Raw genomic sequence first — 22045 nt, 5'->3', positions numbered from 1 at the left:
ATGAATGAAAGGGAGAATGAATGCTTTCCATTCATCATGTTCACACACAATGTTCTGTAAACATTAAGAAAAAAAATAATGACTTGAATTTGGGTCCTTGAGGGCTTTAGAGTCGGCCACTACGACGACTCAGATCTCTGTCTTCTGACATCTTGATAGCTGTATGTTATTTCCATTTTTTTTAATATTCAATGAGACAATTGCAACCGTTTGTGAGCCAATAAAGAAATCGTAGTAATGGTTTGTTGCATTTGAAGGGTGGGTTGATTTTTAGCACCAGATACTGATGTTCCCCCAGGGTCATCACTGTGATCGAGCCCATCTTTAAATTCCATCCCCTCACATGCATACACGCACATACATACACACACATACACACACACACACCACACACACACACACACGTCGCTTTCACTGTGTGGAGGAAAGGAAAGATTAACCTGCCGCTGGCGGAGTCAAATCCAGTGCTGCCTCCGCCTCTCCGTCTCCGTGTCTGGTTATCCCTTCACACGAGCTACCCCGTTCAAAGGGGGCGGCCGCCGGGGATTAATGACGTGTTAAGGGGGCGACAGCGGAGGATTTAGATGCAGCTTGCAGTAAGGACAGGAGATTTGAGAACACGGGCCACCGGTTAGTGCTCACTGAAGTGTGATTAGGTACCAGCAACCACCCTACACACACATACACACAAAGCATGATGGACAGGTGATGTATTATCATTGCATGTGCCGAGAGGATAGCGTGGTGCCAAGCTTGTCCTATAGTAAATATACCTTGAGAACCCTGCTGACCTTAAACTCAATAACAGAAACCTCCAGAATCACCTAGTTGAGCCTGCATTTTTTTTTCAGATGTTGACACATGTACCATTTCTTTCTTTTTTTTTTTTTTAAATCATTATTGTTACACCTTAAAGAAGCTCTTAAACATTTGTTAACATGTGATTTCCACTGCTTCAGTCTGTACTCTGGCTGTTGTGCTCTGTTTCTGTGTCACATTCCACTACATCTACTTTGCTGGGGCACTAATCGCTTCTATTTGCATGAATATTTTTAGTTCTTTAATTCCAATACACAAGTTAGAACAAGGGGAAGTCTTAATAAATGTAGATGTTAGTAGTAATTTTTTTACATGAGCCCTATTTCAAACAGGCAACATCCTTTGCTGGAACAATAATTTACAAGTATACAAATCACACATTGGTTGCTTTTTGGTGAGAAGACAACATGATGTACTGTATATCCTTCATTGTTGTCTTATGTTAACTTTATTGTATTCGTCTTTTGGCTGAATTCTCGTTGGGTTAAACTGTGTTGCACCTACTCACCTCACAACGGAAGTACAAATTTGATTAGTGTTACAGTTTCAAAAAAGTCCAGCGATAAGCCACACTGAACTTTAAAGCTTGGTGAAAACATGACTATCGATGTACAGAAATTACTGTTCCATTCGTGTAGCATACTTGAGGTTTGCAGTTTGCGGGGCAGGTAATGTACAGAGGAAACAGTTTCCAGTGACCTTTAAAACTGCCATCAGATGTGGTTTGAATGAGTCATTGAGTTTTGACGTTATAAGGGATGCATTGTAGTGGAAAAAAAGAAGAATTGGGTCACTTTAAGCATGTAGGTGCAAATCCAGCCTGTGGTTGTTGGTTGCACATTATGTTCTATGTCACAGCCGAAATGCTTCAGGTGTGTTTAGTGCCGCATTTAAGGACATGTACGAAATATGGAACACGGCTCACCTTAGCTGAAATAAACCTCTGCACGTGGTACACTGGACAAAAGCAATATGTTCATCTCTTTTTTTGGGGGGGATTTGTTGTGCTGATGAGAAGCAGTCATAGCCTGACAAAGGCCTAGTGTTAGTCACCATGCCCACACCCCCGCCCGCTCCCTCCTTACTACCACACACATATACACGCTTATACTCATATCCAGCATGCTACCCATTTCAAAACCTGCTCCCGTGCAATCTCCTGTGCATCAGCTGCCAAATGAAGTTCCTCTTTAGAAGCCCCCCCCCCCCCCCCCCCATCACCACAAAAAAAAGACCGGTCTGTCAAATCGTCAGTGGCTCGGTGGCCGGCGGCGTAGGCAGCCCTCGTGTTGAAGCCAATAATCCGGCGTCGGGGCTTCAGGCGCGCAGAGAGCCGTGATTGACAGGGCTCGATATGAGGCCCTCGCCTCACTTGACATTTGGGTTTCATAAGGTCTGGAACAAAAGGCAGGGGCAAAATAATCAGAGACGGGTGCAGGCAAATAAATCTGTTTATTCCTCCTCACCTACCCCCCCCACACACACACACCTCCCTCCCTCCCTCACTTCTGCAACTCCCTTGTTCGCCCACATAACGGCTCGACCGCTGGAGAGGATAGAGGGAGGGCACGATATTACCTTTTCTGAGCCTTAGTGGATTCACGCACCACGACAGCAGGTCACTTTAGGCCCTGTGCTTACCTGAGATATGAGTTTGTATGTGTGCTGGATAGAGATGTGTATTTGGACAACGTGTGGGTTCGGGTGCACAGCCGAGTCGATGTACGAACCAAAAGAAAGGATGGAGAGACAGATACAGACGGAGGAAAGACATGCTGTCGAAGTGTAGTTGATTATATTGAAGAGCGGGCCACGTATCGGCACTACGTGGCCCATGTTTGGAGATTTCTGGCCCAATTGAAAACCTCAGAATCGGTAGTCTTATGCAAACATCTATGCATTGTGCAAGAACAGTGTGAAAATGGTGGGTGGAACCCGACTTCTCTTCATGGTCTTCTGCTTTGAATGACAAATTTGTACTTAGAGTTGAATGAGTAAGATATTTTGTAGTCCACAATAATATGATGACAGTCTAGCCGAATTGATAGTTTATTAAATCTGTTCTGATTAACAGTATCAGAAACAATATGATTTTATCAACTTTTTTTGCATTGTGGTGAGAGTTTACAGTAAGGCACATCACAAAAAGGACAATATTACAAACAGCTTTTAGTATAATGCAAAGTGGTTGTACAGCACTACAGAACACAATCACAGTCAGACAAATATTGACATATTGATGTCTTTCAGGATTGTTCTTGGCATACTGTAACTTTGCATTGGAACATTGTGCAGCTGTACCTAATACTGCTGTTGATAAATTCATTGCTTACTGGCTGTATTGCTTGATCACCTTCAAGCAGAACCTATTCACTTTTTGTATGCTCTAGTTAAGCAGCCCTGCCAAACATTTTTTGAGCCATTCACCAAAGGCAGTATTTTGGCTGACCCACATAGAAACCAATGATTAAAAGTACAACTCAATGACCTCACTTGTTTATCTCAAGTAATGGGAGACACGCAAAAGTGTGTTACTTGTGTCCAGTCTACTACGTAATTTTGTTTTGGTCGCCATCATTCCAAAAAAAAAAACCCCGCTTAATGAGAATGGATGTTCAAAATGGAAGCAGAAATTCAGGATTACACATTAGAACCTCAGCAATATTCCTTTCTGTAGAAGTTCTCTAATTATTATTTTTAACTCATTTTTGCTAGCTTACTGGTTTGTATTTTTTTTTTTTTTGCTACTGTAATCGTATAAGGAGATGAGCAGTTCGATGTATACAGAGGCACAGGTGGATACATCAGAATTTCAAAATAAGACTTTGTCGTTAGGGACCTGCGAATGGACGACTCAGGCAAAAGCTAGTGGCCTGAGCTGATTGGGTGGGTGGATGGGGGGTAAGAGATGGTTGATATTGCTCCATATCAGTGACACACACATTGATGTTATTTGTCTAGAAACACACGCCATTGGGGAAGAGTGATAGATGTCATGCCAATACCCAGTCAGGCACAAGGTCAGGAATGTTTATGAGGTGATAAATGTGTAAAGAAATGAAGTTATACTCTTTGGACCCAATTTGGTTCCTCCCAATTCACGATAGCCCACACACTACTATATTGAACTGTATATGGCCCACTTTTGCAGCCGAGATAATTCAGATTGCAGTACATCTACTAGTGTTAATTATTCATGTGCAATTCAAGCAGAGTTGCGTACCTGTAAAGCTAGGTGGCAATTTAATTGCAGGGCTGTAAAATGCAAAAAAAAAAAAAAAAAAAGTGGTCATAAATAAATAGAAAAACAAACAAACAGGAGAGCATGTTCGACTGGGCACGTGTTATAAAACACATAAATCGACAGATAGTTACAAACCCGTGTCATTTAGCACCGGATAGTGCCGCAGCACCCCACGTGGGGTTCTAGCTGATAGCGCGCCTTGTAGGTGGTGATTGGACAAAACGAGCATGATTGACAGGTCGCTCTCGCGCAAGCTGGACACTTCCAGCACACCATTGGCCCGCGTTAATGGGCGCCTCCCCCTCCAGCCTTCAAGCGGCAGGAGAACCATGAAGTTGTAGTTTCTTTACGAGGGACTGACACGGAAACCGGCGTGAATGAAACTACACGTCCCGGCGCTACGTCCAAGTCGCCAATGTGTAATTGCGCTCGTTCTTGACTGGCTGCTTCCTAAAATGTGGTTCGGGTGAGGAGGGAGGGGGGCGCCAAGCGAGCAGTCAGTGTCGCCGAAGTGGCCGCCGCCACCACCGCCGCCGCCGCCGCCGGGATGTGAACGTCAACCGGGGTTGGAGGGGAAAAGTAGGGGAAATTAACCGCTTGCTGCCACAGCTGGAGGACAAGTGAGGTCACGACATGGCGGAAGGCGAAGACTGAGAAGAGGGAGTTCAACAACGGATATACGCACCTGACTCAAGATTTGACCTGGCCGGCTACGAACTAACTAACTAACTAACTAACTAACAAGACTGAGTGACGGGAGAAAAGCCCGCTTCACTTTTGTTTTTGCGCGAGGAGGAACTTTTCAATGCCTTTTTAATGATTCGAGACTTGAGCAAGATGTACCCTCCGGCGCGGCATCCGGTAAGTACAAAGGGGTGCAAGTGGGGGCTACAACAATCGCAACAACAAAATGTCATAATGTGTCTTGAGAGCTGCGCGCGGATGCGTAATCACTTTGGATGGAGTTTCCGTGCCATTGCGCGCTCGCACGGACAATTGCGCTCATTGACAGACTTGAGCGAGTGTGTGTGTGTGTGTGTGTGTGTGAGGCTAAAAGACACGTTAAGGAGGCTGAGTGAGTGACAGAAGCTCATTGTGGGCTTGACACCAGAACCTCAGTTGTCTCAGTTTCCCCTCCTCTCTCCTCCTCCTCTTCTTCTCCATCTTTTGTCTTTTGGTGATTGTCGCTTTGGTTTGAGGTCACACCCCAGCCCGGACAGCCGTTTAAGTTCACCGTGTCGGAATCCTGCGATCGGATCAAGGAGGAGTTCCAGTTTCTCCAGGCCCAGTATCACAGGTTTGAGAAACGTATCCATCCATTTTCTCAATTTTTTTATTTTTCCAGTCACGGGTATCCTCGCTGAGTTTGAGAGAACCGTTCACACCCAAGGACAATTGAAACCCTTCAATGAACCTACACAGATGAAAGCCAGAGTTTTCCGAGAAAACCCACACAAGCGTGGATAACATGCAAACCACACGGGAAGCCCAAAGCCCAGATTCAAACCAGCAGCCTCACAAGCAAAGCTAACCAGTATTATCCATACACTGTTCCTCAAAGCAAAACAGTGTTCAATTCTCAATCCACCGCAAAACAAAATGAATATAAATGAAGTATAATACTGGTCTCCTGGGTATTGGTACTGACTTGGATAACATACGGGGTCCAGGCTATGTTCGGAATCATTTACTCATTCCCTACTCTCTAGGACTAGTAGACTATGTACTTCAATCAACATTCAAATTGAAAAGTTTTGAACTCGACTTGTCGCTGCTGCTGCATCAATACGTATGCATCAATACGTATCTTCCGCAATAAATATTGAACAAATCATACTTATACTTATATTATCTTAAATTGAGTGCATTTTACAAAATAATACAAACAAAGTACTTTATGTCCATCTTTGTCATGATGTTTCGCTCTGCTCTTGTGCTGAAAACCAAACAATGTTCCGGAAATAGAAAATAATTTTTCAGTATAGGCACAATTGATCATGGGATGCCTTGCTATTGTAGTCCTCACCGGGTTGTTTGCTACTTTTCTCAGATGCATTGTGCTATACGTTGAGGGCACTGTACAGGGAATAAACTACGATATACTCACTAAAGAAACTACAAATTAAAACAGTATGTGTACAACCTCTGATGGGCCAGAGGAAAGTTTAAAAAAACTTTCTAAGGCACTAACAGCCCAAGAATCATGAAAATTTTTACTTAGTTTAGTAATTAGCCCTCAGTCTGGGTGATAGTCCCCCTCATACACAGTTTTCATGTCAATAATAAAAATATAATAACCACAGAAACTAATATAATAATGAACACAAAAGACCCAATAAGAACATCTCCACAACCCATTTGGGGACATTTGGGAACAGTGTTCAAGATGGTACCTAAAGTCAACTTTTTCTCATAAATATTTACAGTTCCACCAAAAAATCCCCCCATATTTAGGCCAATTAAAAATGACTACCATGTGTACCCCTAAGTAACAGAGGTATGGCGAATTTTTTTTTTTTTCAAGCATGGAAAGGAACTTCAGCAAATTAAACTTAATTAAAATAGATTTCTAGCCATCGTTACTACGTAGAAATGCTGTGTGCATGTACTGATATAAGGGCTGGGTGACATTGAAAAAAATTGCATTACAATTTTATTTATTTATTTTTTAAACCTGCAATACACTGAATAATGCGACATGATAGAATACAAGATCAGTGTTGGTAAAGTTCATTTTTATCCACAAAGTAGTTCAAGTACCGTTCAACATTCCAAAAATGAACTTTAATGAAAAAATATTTAATCTTATCCACTCTTACATTGCAAAATCAAATAGATTTCATATTATGACAATGTGATCGTATATTGTTTCAACTGAAGCTTTCGGATTCAAATCATAATTTTCCTTTTAATCCATATTTACAATTATGTATTGTATTACAAAATAATCAAGGAACATATTCACTCCCATTTACACAGTGTCCCTTAACGCACCTCGAGCACTTGCCGTATTCCAAAGAGCAAAATCTCCTATTTTCCCTCAGCTGGTTAAATTTAATATTCCAGTTGATTCACTGTATATTGCAGTACACCAACATCGCAGTGGACGCTGTGATTTGACAATTGTGCACAAGTATATCGTGATGATGACGCTTGAACAATAGACCATGCAGCCTGAATTCATAAGATACGTAACAGACTTTAAACTGGCCCAACGTGAAGGTAGGGAGGAGTAAGTTGTTTAGTATGTTTGATATAAAGACTTGGCATGCCAATCACTATATGTACTGTACAGTAAGAATGCACTTTTTTTTTTTAAACACCTACAGCCCAATTTTTTTGGACATTATTTTGTGTAGGTCCAAGCTACAGTTCACCGAGCCAAGGTGTCCGGGAACTACAGTTTGAGAACCACTCCCTTAAGGCATTATACCCCCATCCATCCATCCATCCATCCATCCATCCATCCATCCATCCATCCATCCATCCATCCATCCATCCATCCATCCATCCATCCATCCATCCATCCATCTCCTGGGCTTCTTATCCTCACAAGGGTCGCAGGAGTACTGGAGCCTATCCCAGCTACCTGGCAACCAATCCATCATTCGAAATAACATTTCTATACGAGCGTCATGTCGAGGCCACGTTTGCCCTAGTTTCACCTATTATGCCCTGGTGACTAACCACAGGTAAACCCCATCAACCTCCGCACGCACGTCTGCCTCTGCGAGTGCAAGAGGTGTGAAATACTTTTTAGCTGACATGATGAAGTGTGAAATGTATTGCCCGGGGCAGAACCACAAGCACCATACCAATGCATAATAATCACACACCTCTGGCCGCCCCTGTAATTATTGTCCAGTCACCTGGTGAGCGTCGGCCAGTAGCTTTCTCAAAGAACTGAAGCGAGGCCACAGTATTGGCTGCATTATGCGACCCTGCAGTGGGGGGAAAAAACAAGAATAAGTCCACGGAATGTTTTTTTGTTTTTTTTTTTGTTTTTTTTAGGGGGAAGGTAAAGTATTGGCAAAAGCATTTAAACGAACAATCTCTTGTTCAGTTTCCCTGTATCCACCAATGCTTTTGATTCTTTAAAATCCTATATATACAACGGAAACACTTCTAATGATCCACGTTTTTTTCTTATTTAAGAGATAGCTGAAAAATTTTCTAAGTCAAAGGAGAATCAAAATAACAGATGAAGACAAAACTCAAATAGATTTCTTTCTTTTCAATCTGCTGTTTCAAAACTTATTTGTAACTTATATGTGTGAGCATAGAGCGTCTCTTTCAGTCCAATTTTGTAAAATCCCAACTTTGCCTATTTATATACCAAATGTTCTCATAGTGGTCAACCACATCTGTTAACCTGTAGGGGGTACTGGGAATCTTTTTTTTTTTCTTCCCTAAATTGGACTTTGCTTCTTTCTAAAAGTGCTATGTCAGTAGTGGAAGTGTCATAGTAATAGGTAATTACGACCCATTTTCTTCTCTTCTCTGATGGGGAAATTAATCTTATATTTTAGCATTTATCTTTTAAAGTATTAGTGTGGCACTATGCTGGATGACAGATTTAACTCATCTGCCTCAGATTTCTGAGGATCGAGTTCCAATCCTGGCCCGGCGTGTGTTGCGTTTGCATGTTCTTACTCTGACTGTGTGGGTTTTCTCTGGGTGTTCCGGTTTTCTTCCACGTCCTAAAAACATGCATTGTAGTTTGATTGAAGACAAAATAATAATAATAAAGCATTATTAATTTAATTACCTGTAAGTGTGAATGGTTGTGTGTTTATACTGTATATGCCCTACGGTAGGTTGGCAACCAGTTCAGGATGTACCCCGGTCCTTGCCCAATGATTGCTGGGATAGGCTCCAGCACGCCCCCCACCCCAGTGAGGATAAGCGGTACGGAAAATTAATGAATGTATTGTATTAGTGGAGTTTATACTTTAGTCTGAGGTGACGTGTTAATTTTTTCTACTTATCATTTGTGATTTATGTAATGTACCACAACTGTAGCGTGACCTTGGAAAAAGTCATCCCAAAGCTTGCCTGCTAAAAACAAAAACAATGTTTGCCTTTGCCTGCATTCCCTAAATCAGTTCAGCATTTTAAAGTGCATATGAATGTAATTGAGTTGGAAACAAAGATGAAGATGCATCACTTTTGCATGTCAATGTATTTCAGAAAAGCCATGACTGTACTTGTAGTGTATTTGTTCACCCCATTATTGGTGTGTCAGCAGCCTCACTTTACCTGCACTGATAAGGGTCAGCCCACTATTATCTCATAAAACACTCACACTGAAGAGTCATAGTGCTAAGTAGATAGTTTCCTGTAATAAACGAGAAATAGAAGGAAAGGGTTAAGCCTTAGTGTAACCACACTTGTGATATGGACCCTCGTTATATGGTAGTTTTTTTGTTGATGGTGCAGTTCGGGCCTTATGTTGAGGTTTGTGTGGTCGTCTATTGATCCATTAATTACCGAGATGTACGTGCTGAGTAAGTGTCTGCAGGGGAAGCTGGTGAGATCCGAAAGGCCACATTAAAGTAGCAGGATGTGGTCGCATGCAGTGTCTGCTTTTACATCCTTACATCGTTTTTGTGACAGAAGTGAATCAAGAATAATAAGAGTGTGCAGAATGTGTTTGTGACACAGATTCCCCCCCACCCCCTTGTTCCCCATCTTTCTCACAGTCTGAAAATGGAGTGTGAGAAACTGGCAAGTGAGAAAACAGAGATGCAGAGACACTATGTCATGGTGAGTTTCACACCCTAAGAGAGTGTGTGTATTGATGGAAAAAAAAAAAAAGCAACGCAGAGGCCATGTTTCATTTACCTTGCTCTGTTCTTTGTTTTTCAGTACTACGAAATGTCATATGGACTCAACATCGAGATGCACAAACAGGTAAGTAACGCTTCAAAGCTGCAGTGACCGGTAGTTGAAACATATTGATGGAATTCATTGACACTGAGTTTGACTATGAGAGACGGTCCAAGTGGTTCTTGTTAACCCCTGGGAATACATTGGTTTGAGAACTGTACAAGGTGCAGAACACGGATTATAGTTTTATGTGGAACATGTTCCCACATGTAGTTTTAATTCATTTATTGTACCTTGGAGCCAGAGTTGGGTAGTATTGCGCTGTGCAGTGGTGCCTCGGTTCTTGAACACAATCCCTTCCAGAAGGCTGGATATAAACCAAAATGTTCGAAAACCAAAGCACGTTTTCCCATTACAATGAATAGAAAATGAAATAATGCGTTCCAAGCCTAAAAAAAGTTTTTTTCAAGCGATTATTTTTTTTTTTTTTTTTTTTAGGTTTTCCCTGATAATAAACGTCATAGTACAAATACATGTATAGTTTAAATACTTTATATAATCAAACCATTTAAGAAATAGATTTATTTTTTGCTTAAAATGTATGCTTTAGCCTAGTAAAGTATGCTAGGCTGGGAGTGCAGTTGCTCCTTTAGGAGCATCACTTGCTTTGAGGAAATGCTTTTGTTTCAGGATGGTGCTGATCGTCGATTTCGCCATGCCATACTTCTTCGATAGCTCAGAAACACCCACACCAGATTCGTGCTCTGCTATGAAATCCTTCTTGAAGTCGACGCACCACTTTCCTTTTTTCAGCACCAGCAGTTCCACTTGCCTTTTTTGAAGCCATGATCAGGGATTGATGTTGCTGAATTTGAAGAAAAAAAGTCACTACAGTACTGGAAAATGTCTGCGAGCAGAGGAGTGTGTGATTCAACTGGTTGTGCCGCGCGTTACATCTTTTCCGTTTTTTTTCGGGGGTACGCTCAAAAGCACAATAACAAATCGTCCTGGGTCAGCTGGTCGGGGTGTTCCAATACCGTTTTTCATTTGAAAACTAAAGCAAGAAAATCTCAAAATTTTTTTTCAAAAACCAATTTGTACAAAAACCAAGACGTTCAAAAACCGAGGTAGCACTGTATTTACTCCTTTACATTCACTTGTTATTTTTGTACCAATGTACAGGTAGTTTTAAGACAACATGCTTTTTACTTTTAGTTGAGTATTTTTGTGAAGCGTAATCAATACTTGTACTCTGTCACTTTGAGCTACATCCCGCTTGCTATTTTTATCTTTTATTATCCAGCCATCCATTTTCCAAGCCGCTTATCCTCACAAGGTTCGCGGGAGTGCTGGAGCCTATCCCAGCTAACCTAATTGTTATTGATCTTTTACTGCTTTTTCGTGCTGTTTTTTTTGGTTTGTCAGAAAGACTTGCGGCTTTGGTGCTGTCTGTCATGTGATTCAACAATCCAATGGAAATGACAATGACTTCATTTGACCAATCAAATGGAGCCAAGAGGTCACATGACCTCACACAGTCACTTGGGCCTCACATTAGTTGTGTGCAATACGGCATATTTTGGTATCGATCTGATATTCAACCTGTGCGTTGTTTTACATCAGTTGATACCCATTTTTTAAAAATCCTAGTAGGTGTCTGTCCACTGTGCTTCATGTTACAATTCCTTACAAGATTTTTAAGTATTTTTTTTTTTAAGAAATAGTAATGAGACATTCTTTTCTTCCTCTATGGTATTTTTTTAATGGTGGTCATTATGGTGGTACTTAGAAGGCTAAGAATGTTTTTTATGTGACACTTGGTATAAAAAGTTCATTATTCGGCTCATTAGAATAAGCAGTTTCCACTTGCCAAAAAGATCTCCGTTGCTTTAATTTAATGAAAAAATTGACTACTATGAATAAGATTGTGGGCATAAACAAGCTTTTGCAGCAACACAGGTTTTTTTTGTAAGGGCAGTCTCATTAGCATAAACGTCTGTGTTAAGCCCCCATCAGCCGGAAGGTGAAATGAGCTGCAGCAAGCCATGCATTCACCTGCACGCACAAGCGTGTGTGAGTGAGTGAGTGAGTGAGTGTGTGTGTGTTTGTGTGTGTGTGCGCGCGCGTGTGTGTGCGCGTGTGCGTCCGTCCATCCAAAGACTGAAAGGAACTGTAAAATGCTTGTCCATGCATTGTGTGTAGCAGCCTGTTTGTATACATGTTTACCAAGTGTGTGTACTCTTTGCACATTGCAGTTATTGATTTAATTTTGTGTGCACATGGTTCCTTGTGTTGTATTGTATACGTGTGAATTGCAGTGTCAATGTGTTTCTATATGACAACTATGTGTGCTTGCGTTCACAAGGGAATGTTGCACACCCACGCAGTTTTTTTTACGGTGCACCAATCAGAGCCACGTGATGAATGGGGTGTCCACATAAATCCTGTTGTTGGCTGCTTTTTGAGGCCTTTTGTGTGCGCTCGCCTGTCTATAAAGCCAAGATGGAAACAAATACAAATGTGGCCGTTGTTTGTTTTCACTGGGTGGGCAGGCCAACGATTTCCATTGTAGAGGGCAAAGCTCTTCCATCTGCCCATGTGTGTTTCTCCTGTAGAACCAAATGATTTTAGCTGGGCGTTTGTGTGCACTTGCCTACACAGGCAAGCCTCTGTGTAAATGTGTGTCTTTGCCATGTGATATGATGATATGACCCGCTGACAGAGGTCCCGAAAGTAGTGACACCGTGAAGTGCACACTTATATAAAAAAAGTGGCTAGTGGCTAGTGGCTCGTGGCCGGTTCACCGTACTGCTGATTTTTTGAAGAAAACAAAAAACACTGAATTAAAGCAGAGATTCCTAAAACATCTTAATTTTCCACCGCTGGCTGCCTACTGAGTGGATGTTGAGATTGAATATGGGGTGATTGTGGCAATGGTGGCGAGGATGTCGCCTGACCCTCCAGCTTCAGTCCCATTATGGCCAATGCGCTCTTCTACCAAGTGAATCTCTGATATTGCTTGTTTAGCATTTTCCGGGGGTAATAGGCTCATTGATTTTTGGCTCGGCTCTCTGTTTTATTTACACAGAAGGAGCGCGTCGCCCGGGGAGCGAAATGTACCAACACTCGTTAAAGAGAAATTGACCTGTGGACTGAGCATTGACTTGGGAGGAGCGAGGTAGGAAAGGAGGGAGACGGGGGACCACGAGGGCTTCGGAGCCAGTGACTAAGCTACAAGAGGACAGCTAATCAATTGCAAATTAGTGAGACTGAAAGAGAAATAAAGCAAGCGATGGACAGGCCGAGACAGAAAGGAGGAGAAGGTGGCGAGAGGCGGAAGTAATAAGACAGTGTGATAGTGAGGAATGGCAGCTTTCTCAACCAGGGCTGACAACTCATTCGCTGCGGCAGATGGGGAGGGGACACATTCGATTCACTCGGAAAATGTAACGTTATTTTAGCATTCAGTGTCACTTTCGGAGATAGTTTTGGATAGAAAATTAAAACGACTTTAAATTACCTGGAATGACTTTCTGTGTAGAAAGGTGACTTAGTGAAACTTAGCAGTCAGTTTAACTGCAAGTTCTGACCACAAAAGCACTTCTCAGAAAGCGAAAGCAAACTTAGAGTGCTTCCACGCAAACAGTTTACTTTCTCAGATCTGAGTCAGTTGATAATTTTGTAAAACGGACTTGCTTTGCATCTGGTACAGGTTTCTTTTCACACTGTCAAACGTTAAGCAAAATTAGTCTCAAAACAACTATTCTTTGCTTTTCTTGTTGGTTGCACACTCGCAACGATTGGGTGGAAGTTTTGTGTTTGACCTAGTAAATGGGGGGGGGGGGAATGCTAAAATGCTCTACTTGGAGTAGCATTTGTTTATGTTTTTAATGATTCCCTTCCACAAGCACATTAGTGTGCTCTGAGAGGTCAACGGGTGTGCCATGGGGAATTATCCAATTTCTCTTAATTGGTCTGAAAATTATTTTTTTCCCCCACACATAATGTATTTCTACAATTCTCTATGCCAACGAAGTATAGTGACAGACAGATGATCTTCCATTAGATTTTAATGAATTCACCTGGGTGTTCATTTTTGGTGAAATTTACAATGTTTGGTGGTGTGCAGTGAGGTATTTTCTAACAAAGGTCGGGAAATACTGTATTACAGTACACGGGCAATTTGCCAGACCCCAGTGCACTTTTAGGGGACGTCTTAAACAAATGCCATCTGTATGGACACTAAGGATGTGTTCACTAAGCCAAATGTCTCGAGGATATATGTCTGTTATGGTTTTTTGATTCATTCATTTGCCAATTGGAAAAGATCTTCGTCAGATCGCTTTCATTTTATGAGAAAATTGTGCCAGTTTGCTTCGTACTGAAGCAAGACCACCGAGAAGAGGTGGTCTTGGTACAGTTGATTTGATCAGCACCTGAGGAACTGTTTACGCTTGGCCAAATGAACACATCGAGAGTGAAAACGAATTAGAGGATTAGATCAGATCAAAACAGACCAAAGGGCACAAGTGCGAAAGCAGCCTAAGAGAAGAACTCAAGGGGACTCATTTTACACCTGAGACCTGCAACAACATCCAGGTAACACTGGATTTGATTTAAGATAATTTCAGTGTGGGTCAATATATATGCCCTAGTTAGGGAGTCCTTCTATTAACTGCTTGTAAAAAAACAACAAAAAAAAAAAACTGAAGCCATATAGTTTTTATGATGTTTTTGTCATTTCCTAGCTATGGCTAAAGCTATTACCCCTTCTGAAATTGAGACTAGGTCCTCCTACACCTTCTGATGTTTGCATATTTTAGCATTTCACCCGTCCACCCAATAGAAACAACTATCAACCCTGCTGCATTGTTGGCCATACTTTATGAAGAGAAGGTTTTAAAAGTAAAAAAGTGAACATTTATTCAGGTCATATTTACGCTTTTATCTTGCAGTTTGACATTCTGTGGTGCCTTTTGTTCCCGAACTTTTTCCCTCCCTGCCCATCACACTGCCTCACACGCACACATGCACTATCGAGCACATAGTGAGTCAGTCAGTCCCAGGGGAATGCAGCCTTTATACGGACGGGTCCATTAGGTGTATTAGCTGGTGTTGAAAAGCGGTGCTGATGTGATGCTTACAAAGCTCCACGGGGGAGGTGGACATTTGATCTTCTCGCTGACCCAATCTGGCTCCAAGGCGGCTGCCTGGTTTCATTTATGTGATGTGAGGCGTTAAAGTGGGAGCGTTGCTGCTTTTTTGACTCAGGGAACATCCATGGCGATAAGTGGTCGAAACTGAGCTGCTGCCATCTTGTTTACCAGGGGCTATGGAATTTTTACCCACAGTGGCCTTTAGGGTCAAAACACCACCCAACGCGGTTACAACAGGATTTCAATAAATGCGAGTCTAGTACTTGGATGTGCTCTGTGATTGGCTGGTAACCAGTTCAAGGTGTACCCTGCCTCCTCCCCGTTGACAGCTGGGATAGGCTCCAGCACTCCTGTGACCCTCGTGAGGATAAGCGGCGAAGAAAATGGATGGCTGGATTTTATGTTAAAATCAGCTTTTGAGGAAGTGTCTAAACATCGACCGGCATGGTAACACTGCATCATCTGAATTGGTCAAAAATATCGTTAGACCATCTCTGACAGCTGTTAGTTTGATGTATATCCTCATGAAATTTGCCATAGCATTCAGTCCGACTTCCACAAAATTGTATGCAACACAGCAAAGGAAAAACTTTTTTGATATGTTGTACCGCGTTGTCATGATTACAGGAGTCATTCCAGTGGACGCAGTGTGTTTTATTGCATTCGGGTTGCTGTCTTCTGGCTCTTTTCTTGTTTGCATGCTCACTGGGTTTAAATTGCACTTCTAGCACTTCCTTTGGGACGGTGGATCAGGCAATTTCCTGTTTAAAAAAACACCTGGCGGGCGTGGGGGTGCTTTATAATCTTTAAAAGCCAACCCTTGGGTTCAGTAAAAACATCTGATGAATACAGAGTAGCTTGGGGAGCTGCGTACATGAACGTGTGTCCGTGTGTGTGTGTGTGTGTGTGTGTGTGTGTGTGTGTGTGCATGTGCATGCGTGGGTGTGCACACGCGTGTGTATGTCCACTCTCATAGCCTCTGGCGGCTTGTGTTAAAACTGATATGAACTTCAACTGCAACTTCACCTCTGTCAAGGTCATAGACATGAATTGAGTGGTAGAAGGTTAGCTTTAAGCCAAACTTGCATTACATTGCATTGAATTGAGGCTTCCTTTTACTTTGATCGGTAGGTTTCGTCACTTTCATAGTCTTGCATATCTCAAATACTGCTCATCTGTGATACTTAGAGTATGACCAGGCAGAGCCTTGGGGGACATTTTGTCGAAAATAAAACTCAATTTACATGCTATTGAAATTTCCATCCAGTAATTTTCATACTGCTGATTGTCATTACGGCCCCAGCTGATTTTGGGTGATAGGTGAGGTACAGCCTGGACTAGTTGGCAGCCAATCACAGGACACTTAGACAAACAAACATTCTCACTCACATTCACAGTACATCTAAAGACGATTTAGTGTCTTCACAGAACCAATGTGGATGTTTTTGGAATGTGGAAGGAAGTCATAGCACCCAAAGAAAAGGCAAGAACACGAAAACTCCACAAAGGCCAGATCTGAAATTCGAATCCCAAACCTTAGAAGTGTAATACAAACATTCTTACTCTTCCAATGCGATGTTTTTTTCCGGGCACTCCGGTTTCCTCCCACATCCCAAAAACATGCAACATTAATTGGAGTCTCCAAATTGCTCGGTGTGATTGGCTGGCAACCAGTTCAGGGTGTCCCCTGCCTCCAGCCCACTGACAGCTGGAATAGGCTCGAGCACTCCCGCGACCCTTGTGAGGATAAGCGGCTAAGAAAATGGCTGGATGGATGGATGGACATTCAGCATTGTTTTCAAGTAATTTTTAGGGGTTTTTGAACAAACCTCCCAATGAGACTGTTTTTTTGAAAAATTAAAAACTTTAATGCAGTGTTCCAATTTATTCGGCGCCAACAGAGTTTCAAGATTGGTTCAGATTTTAAGCAACTAAAATTATTCATTTATTGAATTTGCAGCCTAAAGATCAAATTTACACGCAAAAGCTATTTAAATAAAAAACAAGCCAGGTTACATTTTGACATAGGATCCCTTATCTAATTGCAGTGTCATGATTTTTACATTCATTAAATTTGTGAGTTTTTGGAGTGTTACGAGTTGAATTTCCTTGAGATGTTAATTAATGAAAGTATAGTTTTCACATTTGGCCATGGACAGTCGACAGACAGTCATTTATATCAACTGTTTAGGAAGCTCTGAGAAAAATCAGTTGATGAAAAATCATGTTTTTCTGATTATTCTATAATCATTTAGTTGTCAAACCCTTAGACAGTCTCATACTGTTGTGAACTACGTTATTGTCTTAGAAAAAAACAACCTTCTGCCATTAGTTTCTACCACTAACACAAAAGCTTTCAACAGCATAGTATAACTCACATTTTAATACCACGTCAACTTGCCATACAGACTTTGATGAAAGTTTACGTCTCTATTTACTTTCTGAATTGACTAGATGGGAGTATTTGTGAGCCGAGTGGAGTGATTGTCCCGATCAGTCGTTGGTGTTTATGTGTCCGCTTCTCTGTTTTCCAGGCAGAGATTGTCAAGCGGCTGAACGCAATCTGCGCTCAAGTCATCCCTTTCCTTTCTCAAGAGGTAAGGAAAAAAAAAAGTGCCTGTCGCTGTTTGTTAAGGAAGAGGCAAAGTGGGTGGAGGGGGTTTTGGGAAGGGGGAGGAGTTGGGAGGGGGGGGTTGACCGTAATGTGTTGCATGTGGTGGATCGCAAGACGCAGCTGACAGGCATTGATGCACACTCACGCACGCACACACATACACACACATACACACACACACACACACACACACACGAAGAGATTATCCTGGGTTTATCCCCCTGCTCAGGGTAGGCAGATATGCTTGAACCTATTAAATGTCTCCCACTAACATATGCAGGAAAGGGTACGTGATTGTGTTGCAAATATGTACAGTGTTTTAATAGTAATATGTTTACTATGGAACGCTTCTGTGTATGTGTGTGTTTAGAAAGATAAATCCTTTCTCTGGAGGAATTGAAAGTGCTTGTGTGTGTGTTACTAAAGGGGTGGGAACAGCAGCAAGGAGCGAGTGTGTACTCCAGAACTCTCCTCCAGATTAGCCCTGGATTAGGAGGGTTTAAAGTAGATTAGAAATAATGGCATTAGACAGCGGTGCTGCTGCTTGCTGCACAGCCCCGAGGCCCACGGAGGATGGAAGCAGTGAGAGGAAAGAGGCTTTTACAGTTTTGTTTGGATTCACAGCCATGCTTACCGGTTGTGAATTGTAACACAATATTATTAACACCGCAGAGGTACCCTCTATGCACTGTTTTAAGGTGTTCAAGAAACATATTTTATGTTATGATACTGTCCTTTAATTCTTTTTGGGTGAATTTTTCGTTTATGCTAAGTTTAGATCTCGCCTCCTTTCTAATGTGATGTTGTAGCATAATTGTACGTGCACACTCATCGATTCCATTTACTGTACATTAAGGTACACCCACACAAGATAATGAGATCCGAAACGCGTAATGCTCACGTTAGTTTTGGTAATGTCCTTGTTATGTCATTTGGTGCTCTATGTGCAGAAGACTGTTCACAGTCAAAAATACTGTGTATGATATTTGTAACATGAGGCAAAAATGGATCTTGATTTTTTTTTAACCATTTATATGCCATTTGTAACAGTTTAAATTGAGCTGATTTTATTTATTGGAACCTATATTAATTGGTTCATATTCATACAGCAATGCAAATGGTTATAGATGACCTTGCATTTATAGTATTACAACGTGTACTATGTAAATGTAAATGAAGTTAGTCACATACACTTCTACTAAGGCAAAATTCAGGGCAGCCATATTCTACTCAATCAATCTAATCACATAGTATTACAACATATTTGTCACTGTATGCAGATTACATACACAATATACAAAATTACTAGATATAGTGCATTTATATAAAAATAAAATATTTATTACTCCAGATTGCAAAAGTATATAAATGTACTGCAGCATACTGAGATGTTTTTCAAACATTTTGCCTAACTCGTGCATGTACCTAAATATCCAAAGTATTATTTAGTGCATTTTAAACTACAACCGGAATAATAAGCATGCTGTTACATAAATATATCTCTGATAGTGTCATTCACAACTCTTGATCTCACCAGGATGTAGCCAATTAATACTTTAATGAGTAAATACAGCGTGCTCTGCAATGAACTATCATTAAAAGCAACTGAAAATGATCTTTGCTGCAATTGAAGGTTGTGCGGCATAGAGGCAGGATTAATACTGCAGAAATACTTCAACCCAGCAAACTTGTTCATTTCCACCACTGATAGGCTCTTTCATCTCTGGCCTACTTTTCTGTGATGGTCCTGGACGAATCACTCGCTTGCCGTCTGTATCCGTCCTTCTCCACCTTGTTACACTTTGGATGACTTTGCTGGAGTTTATATCACGTTTCTGTGTCGCTACCTGATTTTCTTCATGTTCAAGAATCATAAAAGTGACATCTTTTACAACAATTATAGACACCAGAAGGTTCACATGTCTTCATGTTACGTTACTCAATGCATTAAAATGTGACAAGAGCACACTAATTCCCCCACTGGACACACCTTGTGGTATGGGCACGTCTCCTTATCCATCCCTCTTCTCATCCAGCCTCCCATCCAGGTGGTCCCTCATGGCCAGATCTCCCTTTTTCTCTTTCATCACCTGTATTTTGAACAATGTCCTTTCAAGTGGTAGCTTGCAAATGCTGTGTGAATCTTTCATCACAGATTCCATGAGCTGCCAAAATGAGATTTTCTTTTCCCCAAAGGAAGTCTCCATGCATTATTTCCATGGTACACCTTGTACAAGACCTGCTCATGCCATCAGTCATTCGGTGGTTTCACTGGGTCCTAGTAAGTTTAGGTTCTGGTATGCACATTGGTATCTCTTCAGAGTTGCGGGCTCTGGTGATTCAAACACATGAAAAGTTGACCCATAGGTTGCATTGAGCTGAGGTTTTCTAGCTTTCCTATTGGTAGTTTAAAACCTGTCTTTGATCTTCAGGGCCTCAGTTTACAAGTTCTTTCCTTCTTTGGTTTTGAGCACAACTGAGGACTAAGCTGTCATTTAAACTGGGGCTTAGCTGATTACAGTAACTCGACAGTTCCTTTGGTTTTCAGTTGACTGGGCAGCCCGATTAGGTTCCTTCTCTGGCTTCTAGTCATCTAAAAGCCTAATGAACAGACATTAATGGATATGAATGGGAACTCGCATCTCGCACTTGGAACACATTGCTCCTTTTTTCTACAAACCCAGTTAATGTGAAGTTGGGACATTGTGTTAAAGATAAAATCAAAATACAATGCAAATGATTGATTTGCAAATGATGTTCAACCTATATTTAATTGAATGCACTACAAAGACATTTAACATTCAAAGTGATAAAGTGTATTGTTTTGAGTAAATAATCATTACGTTGGAATTTAATTCCCGCAACACGTTCCAAAAAGGTTGGGAAAGGAGGCATGAAATAAAGTATAGGAATGCTCATCAAACAACCGTTTGGAACATCCCACAGGTGAATAGGCTAATTTGGGAACAGGTGGGTGCCATGATTGGGTATAAGATTCACAAGCAAAGATGGGGCGAGGTTCACCTCTTTGTGCACAAGTTCATGAGAAAATAGTCAAACGATATAAGGACAATGTTACTCAACGTACAATTCCAAGGAATTTAGGGATTTCATCATCTACAGTCCGCAATATCACCAAAGGTCTAAGAGAATCTGGAGAAATCACTGCACGTAAGCGACAGGGCTAAAAAAGAGCACTAAATGCCCATTCCATAAGGTGCACGTAAAAGTCTTAAATTCTCTCCTAAATAGACGGGGCTCCTTATAATTTGGTACATCTTATGTGCACGATGCGTTCCAAAATCTGTAAATTTTGTTCTGTTACTAGCATGTACAGTGCGTTTAAAGTAGGTTTTATGTTAATTATTTCTTCAGTCATTGTTGTTTTATTGTTTGTTAATTATGGTGTTTTGTTTGCCGTGGTGTGATAATTTTAGTTTTGATGTGACACAGTGAGTGTGAACATCTTGAGTAAGGACTTGCCTACAGTCAATATGTTGGCAACGTAAGCAACTCTTGTTACAGATGTTAAATTGCAATTGTTCCTCGCTGTCTCGTGAGCACCATCATATGGTAGCTTGCATCATGCAAAACACATGCTAGCATGTGTGCTCACAATGTAATTGTTGTGTTAAAGTGTACTTCATTGGCTTAGTCACACAACAACATTTACAGTCTTTGGTAAATATTGTTTGCAGTCCATTTTGCAGAAAATGTAAAACTTTTTAGTGCGCCTTATGATCGCAAAATATGGTACATATCATGCATAGGTATTTTAATACCTGAGGGTATGGACTGTAACCCCTGCGAATAACAAGGGAACACTGTATAATACATTCCTCCTGTAAGATTAGTTGGCCATAAGTCTTTGTCCATTCTTGGTTTCCTTCATTGAACTCACAGTTTTTTCAATGGATCTTTAACACCCAGCTGTCCTGTTGTCTCCCACTAACTGTGTCATAGCATCAGCAGCAGGTGGTGCAAGCAGTGGAGAGGGCCAAGCAGGTCACCATGGCTGAACTTAATGCCATCATTGGAGTGGGTGCTAATCTTTTTTTTTTTTTTACACACACTGAAATCACATGAGGGAAAAACACACACACACACACACACACACACACACACACACACATATACATTTATATAATTTGTTGAAAGGGGTGTATTAGAAAAATAGCAGTGTGGCATTCAATCAGTGATGTCATCGTTTTTTTGAAAACAGGTGGGAATCAGGTGGCCCCTATTTAACGATGAAGCCAGCACCTGTTGAGCGTGAATTTCTCCTTGAAAGCCTGTGGAAAATGCATCATTCGAAGAACAGCATAACTGGCAGAATAACCAGAATGACAAAGGCTAAGCAAATGATCAGCCCCAGGATGATCA

General features: G+C 41.3%; 1 protein-coding gene across 9 annotated transcripts in view; it reads left to right on the top strand.

Annotated features, from left to right (window-relative positions):
* LOC133498795 (transducin-like enhancer protein 4) overlaps positions 1-22045 on the top strand; it is a 55255-nt gene that overhangs the window by 14015 nt on the left and 19195 nt on the right. For 2 of the 9 annotated variants that reach the window (XM_061815923.1, XM_061815922.1), the window contains exons 2-7: positions 5263-5360; positions 8881-8971; positions 9766-9829; positions 9932-9976; positions 17583-17645; positions 21626-21700. In XM_061815923.1, the coding sequence (XP_061671907.1) occupies positions 5263-5360; positions 8881-8971; positions 9766-9829; positions 9932-9976; positions 17583-17645; positions 21626-21700 (436 nt within the window). Of the gene's footprint in view, positions 1-4341; positions 4925-5262; positions 5361-8880; positions 8972-9765; positions 9830-9931; positions 9977-17582; positions 17646-21625; positions 21701-22045 lie in introns of those variants that run through there. The other 7 variants (XM_061815931.1, XM_061815924.1, XM_061815927.1 and 4 more) reach the window with 7 other exon arrangements.

Source organism: Syngnathoides biaculeatus, chromosome 4, assembly GCF_019802595.1.
Source record: "Syngnathoides biaculeatus isolate LvHL_M chromosome 4, ASM1980259v1, whole genome shotgun sequence".
Lineage (NCBI taxonomy): Eukaryota > Metazoa > Chordata > Actinopteri > Syngnathiformes > Syngnathidae > Syngnathoides > Syngnathoides biaculeatus.
Note: the sequence above shows the minus strand (reverse complement) of the source record. Positions and strands in the feature narration are given on the sequence as shown.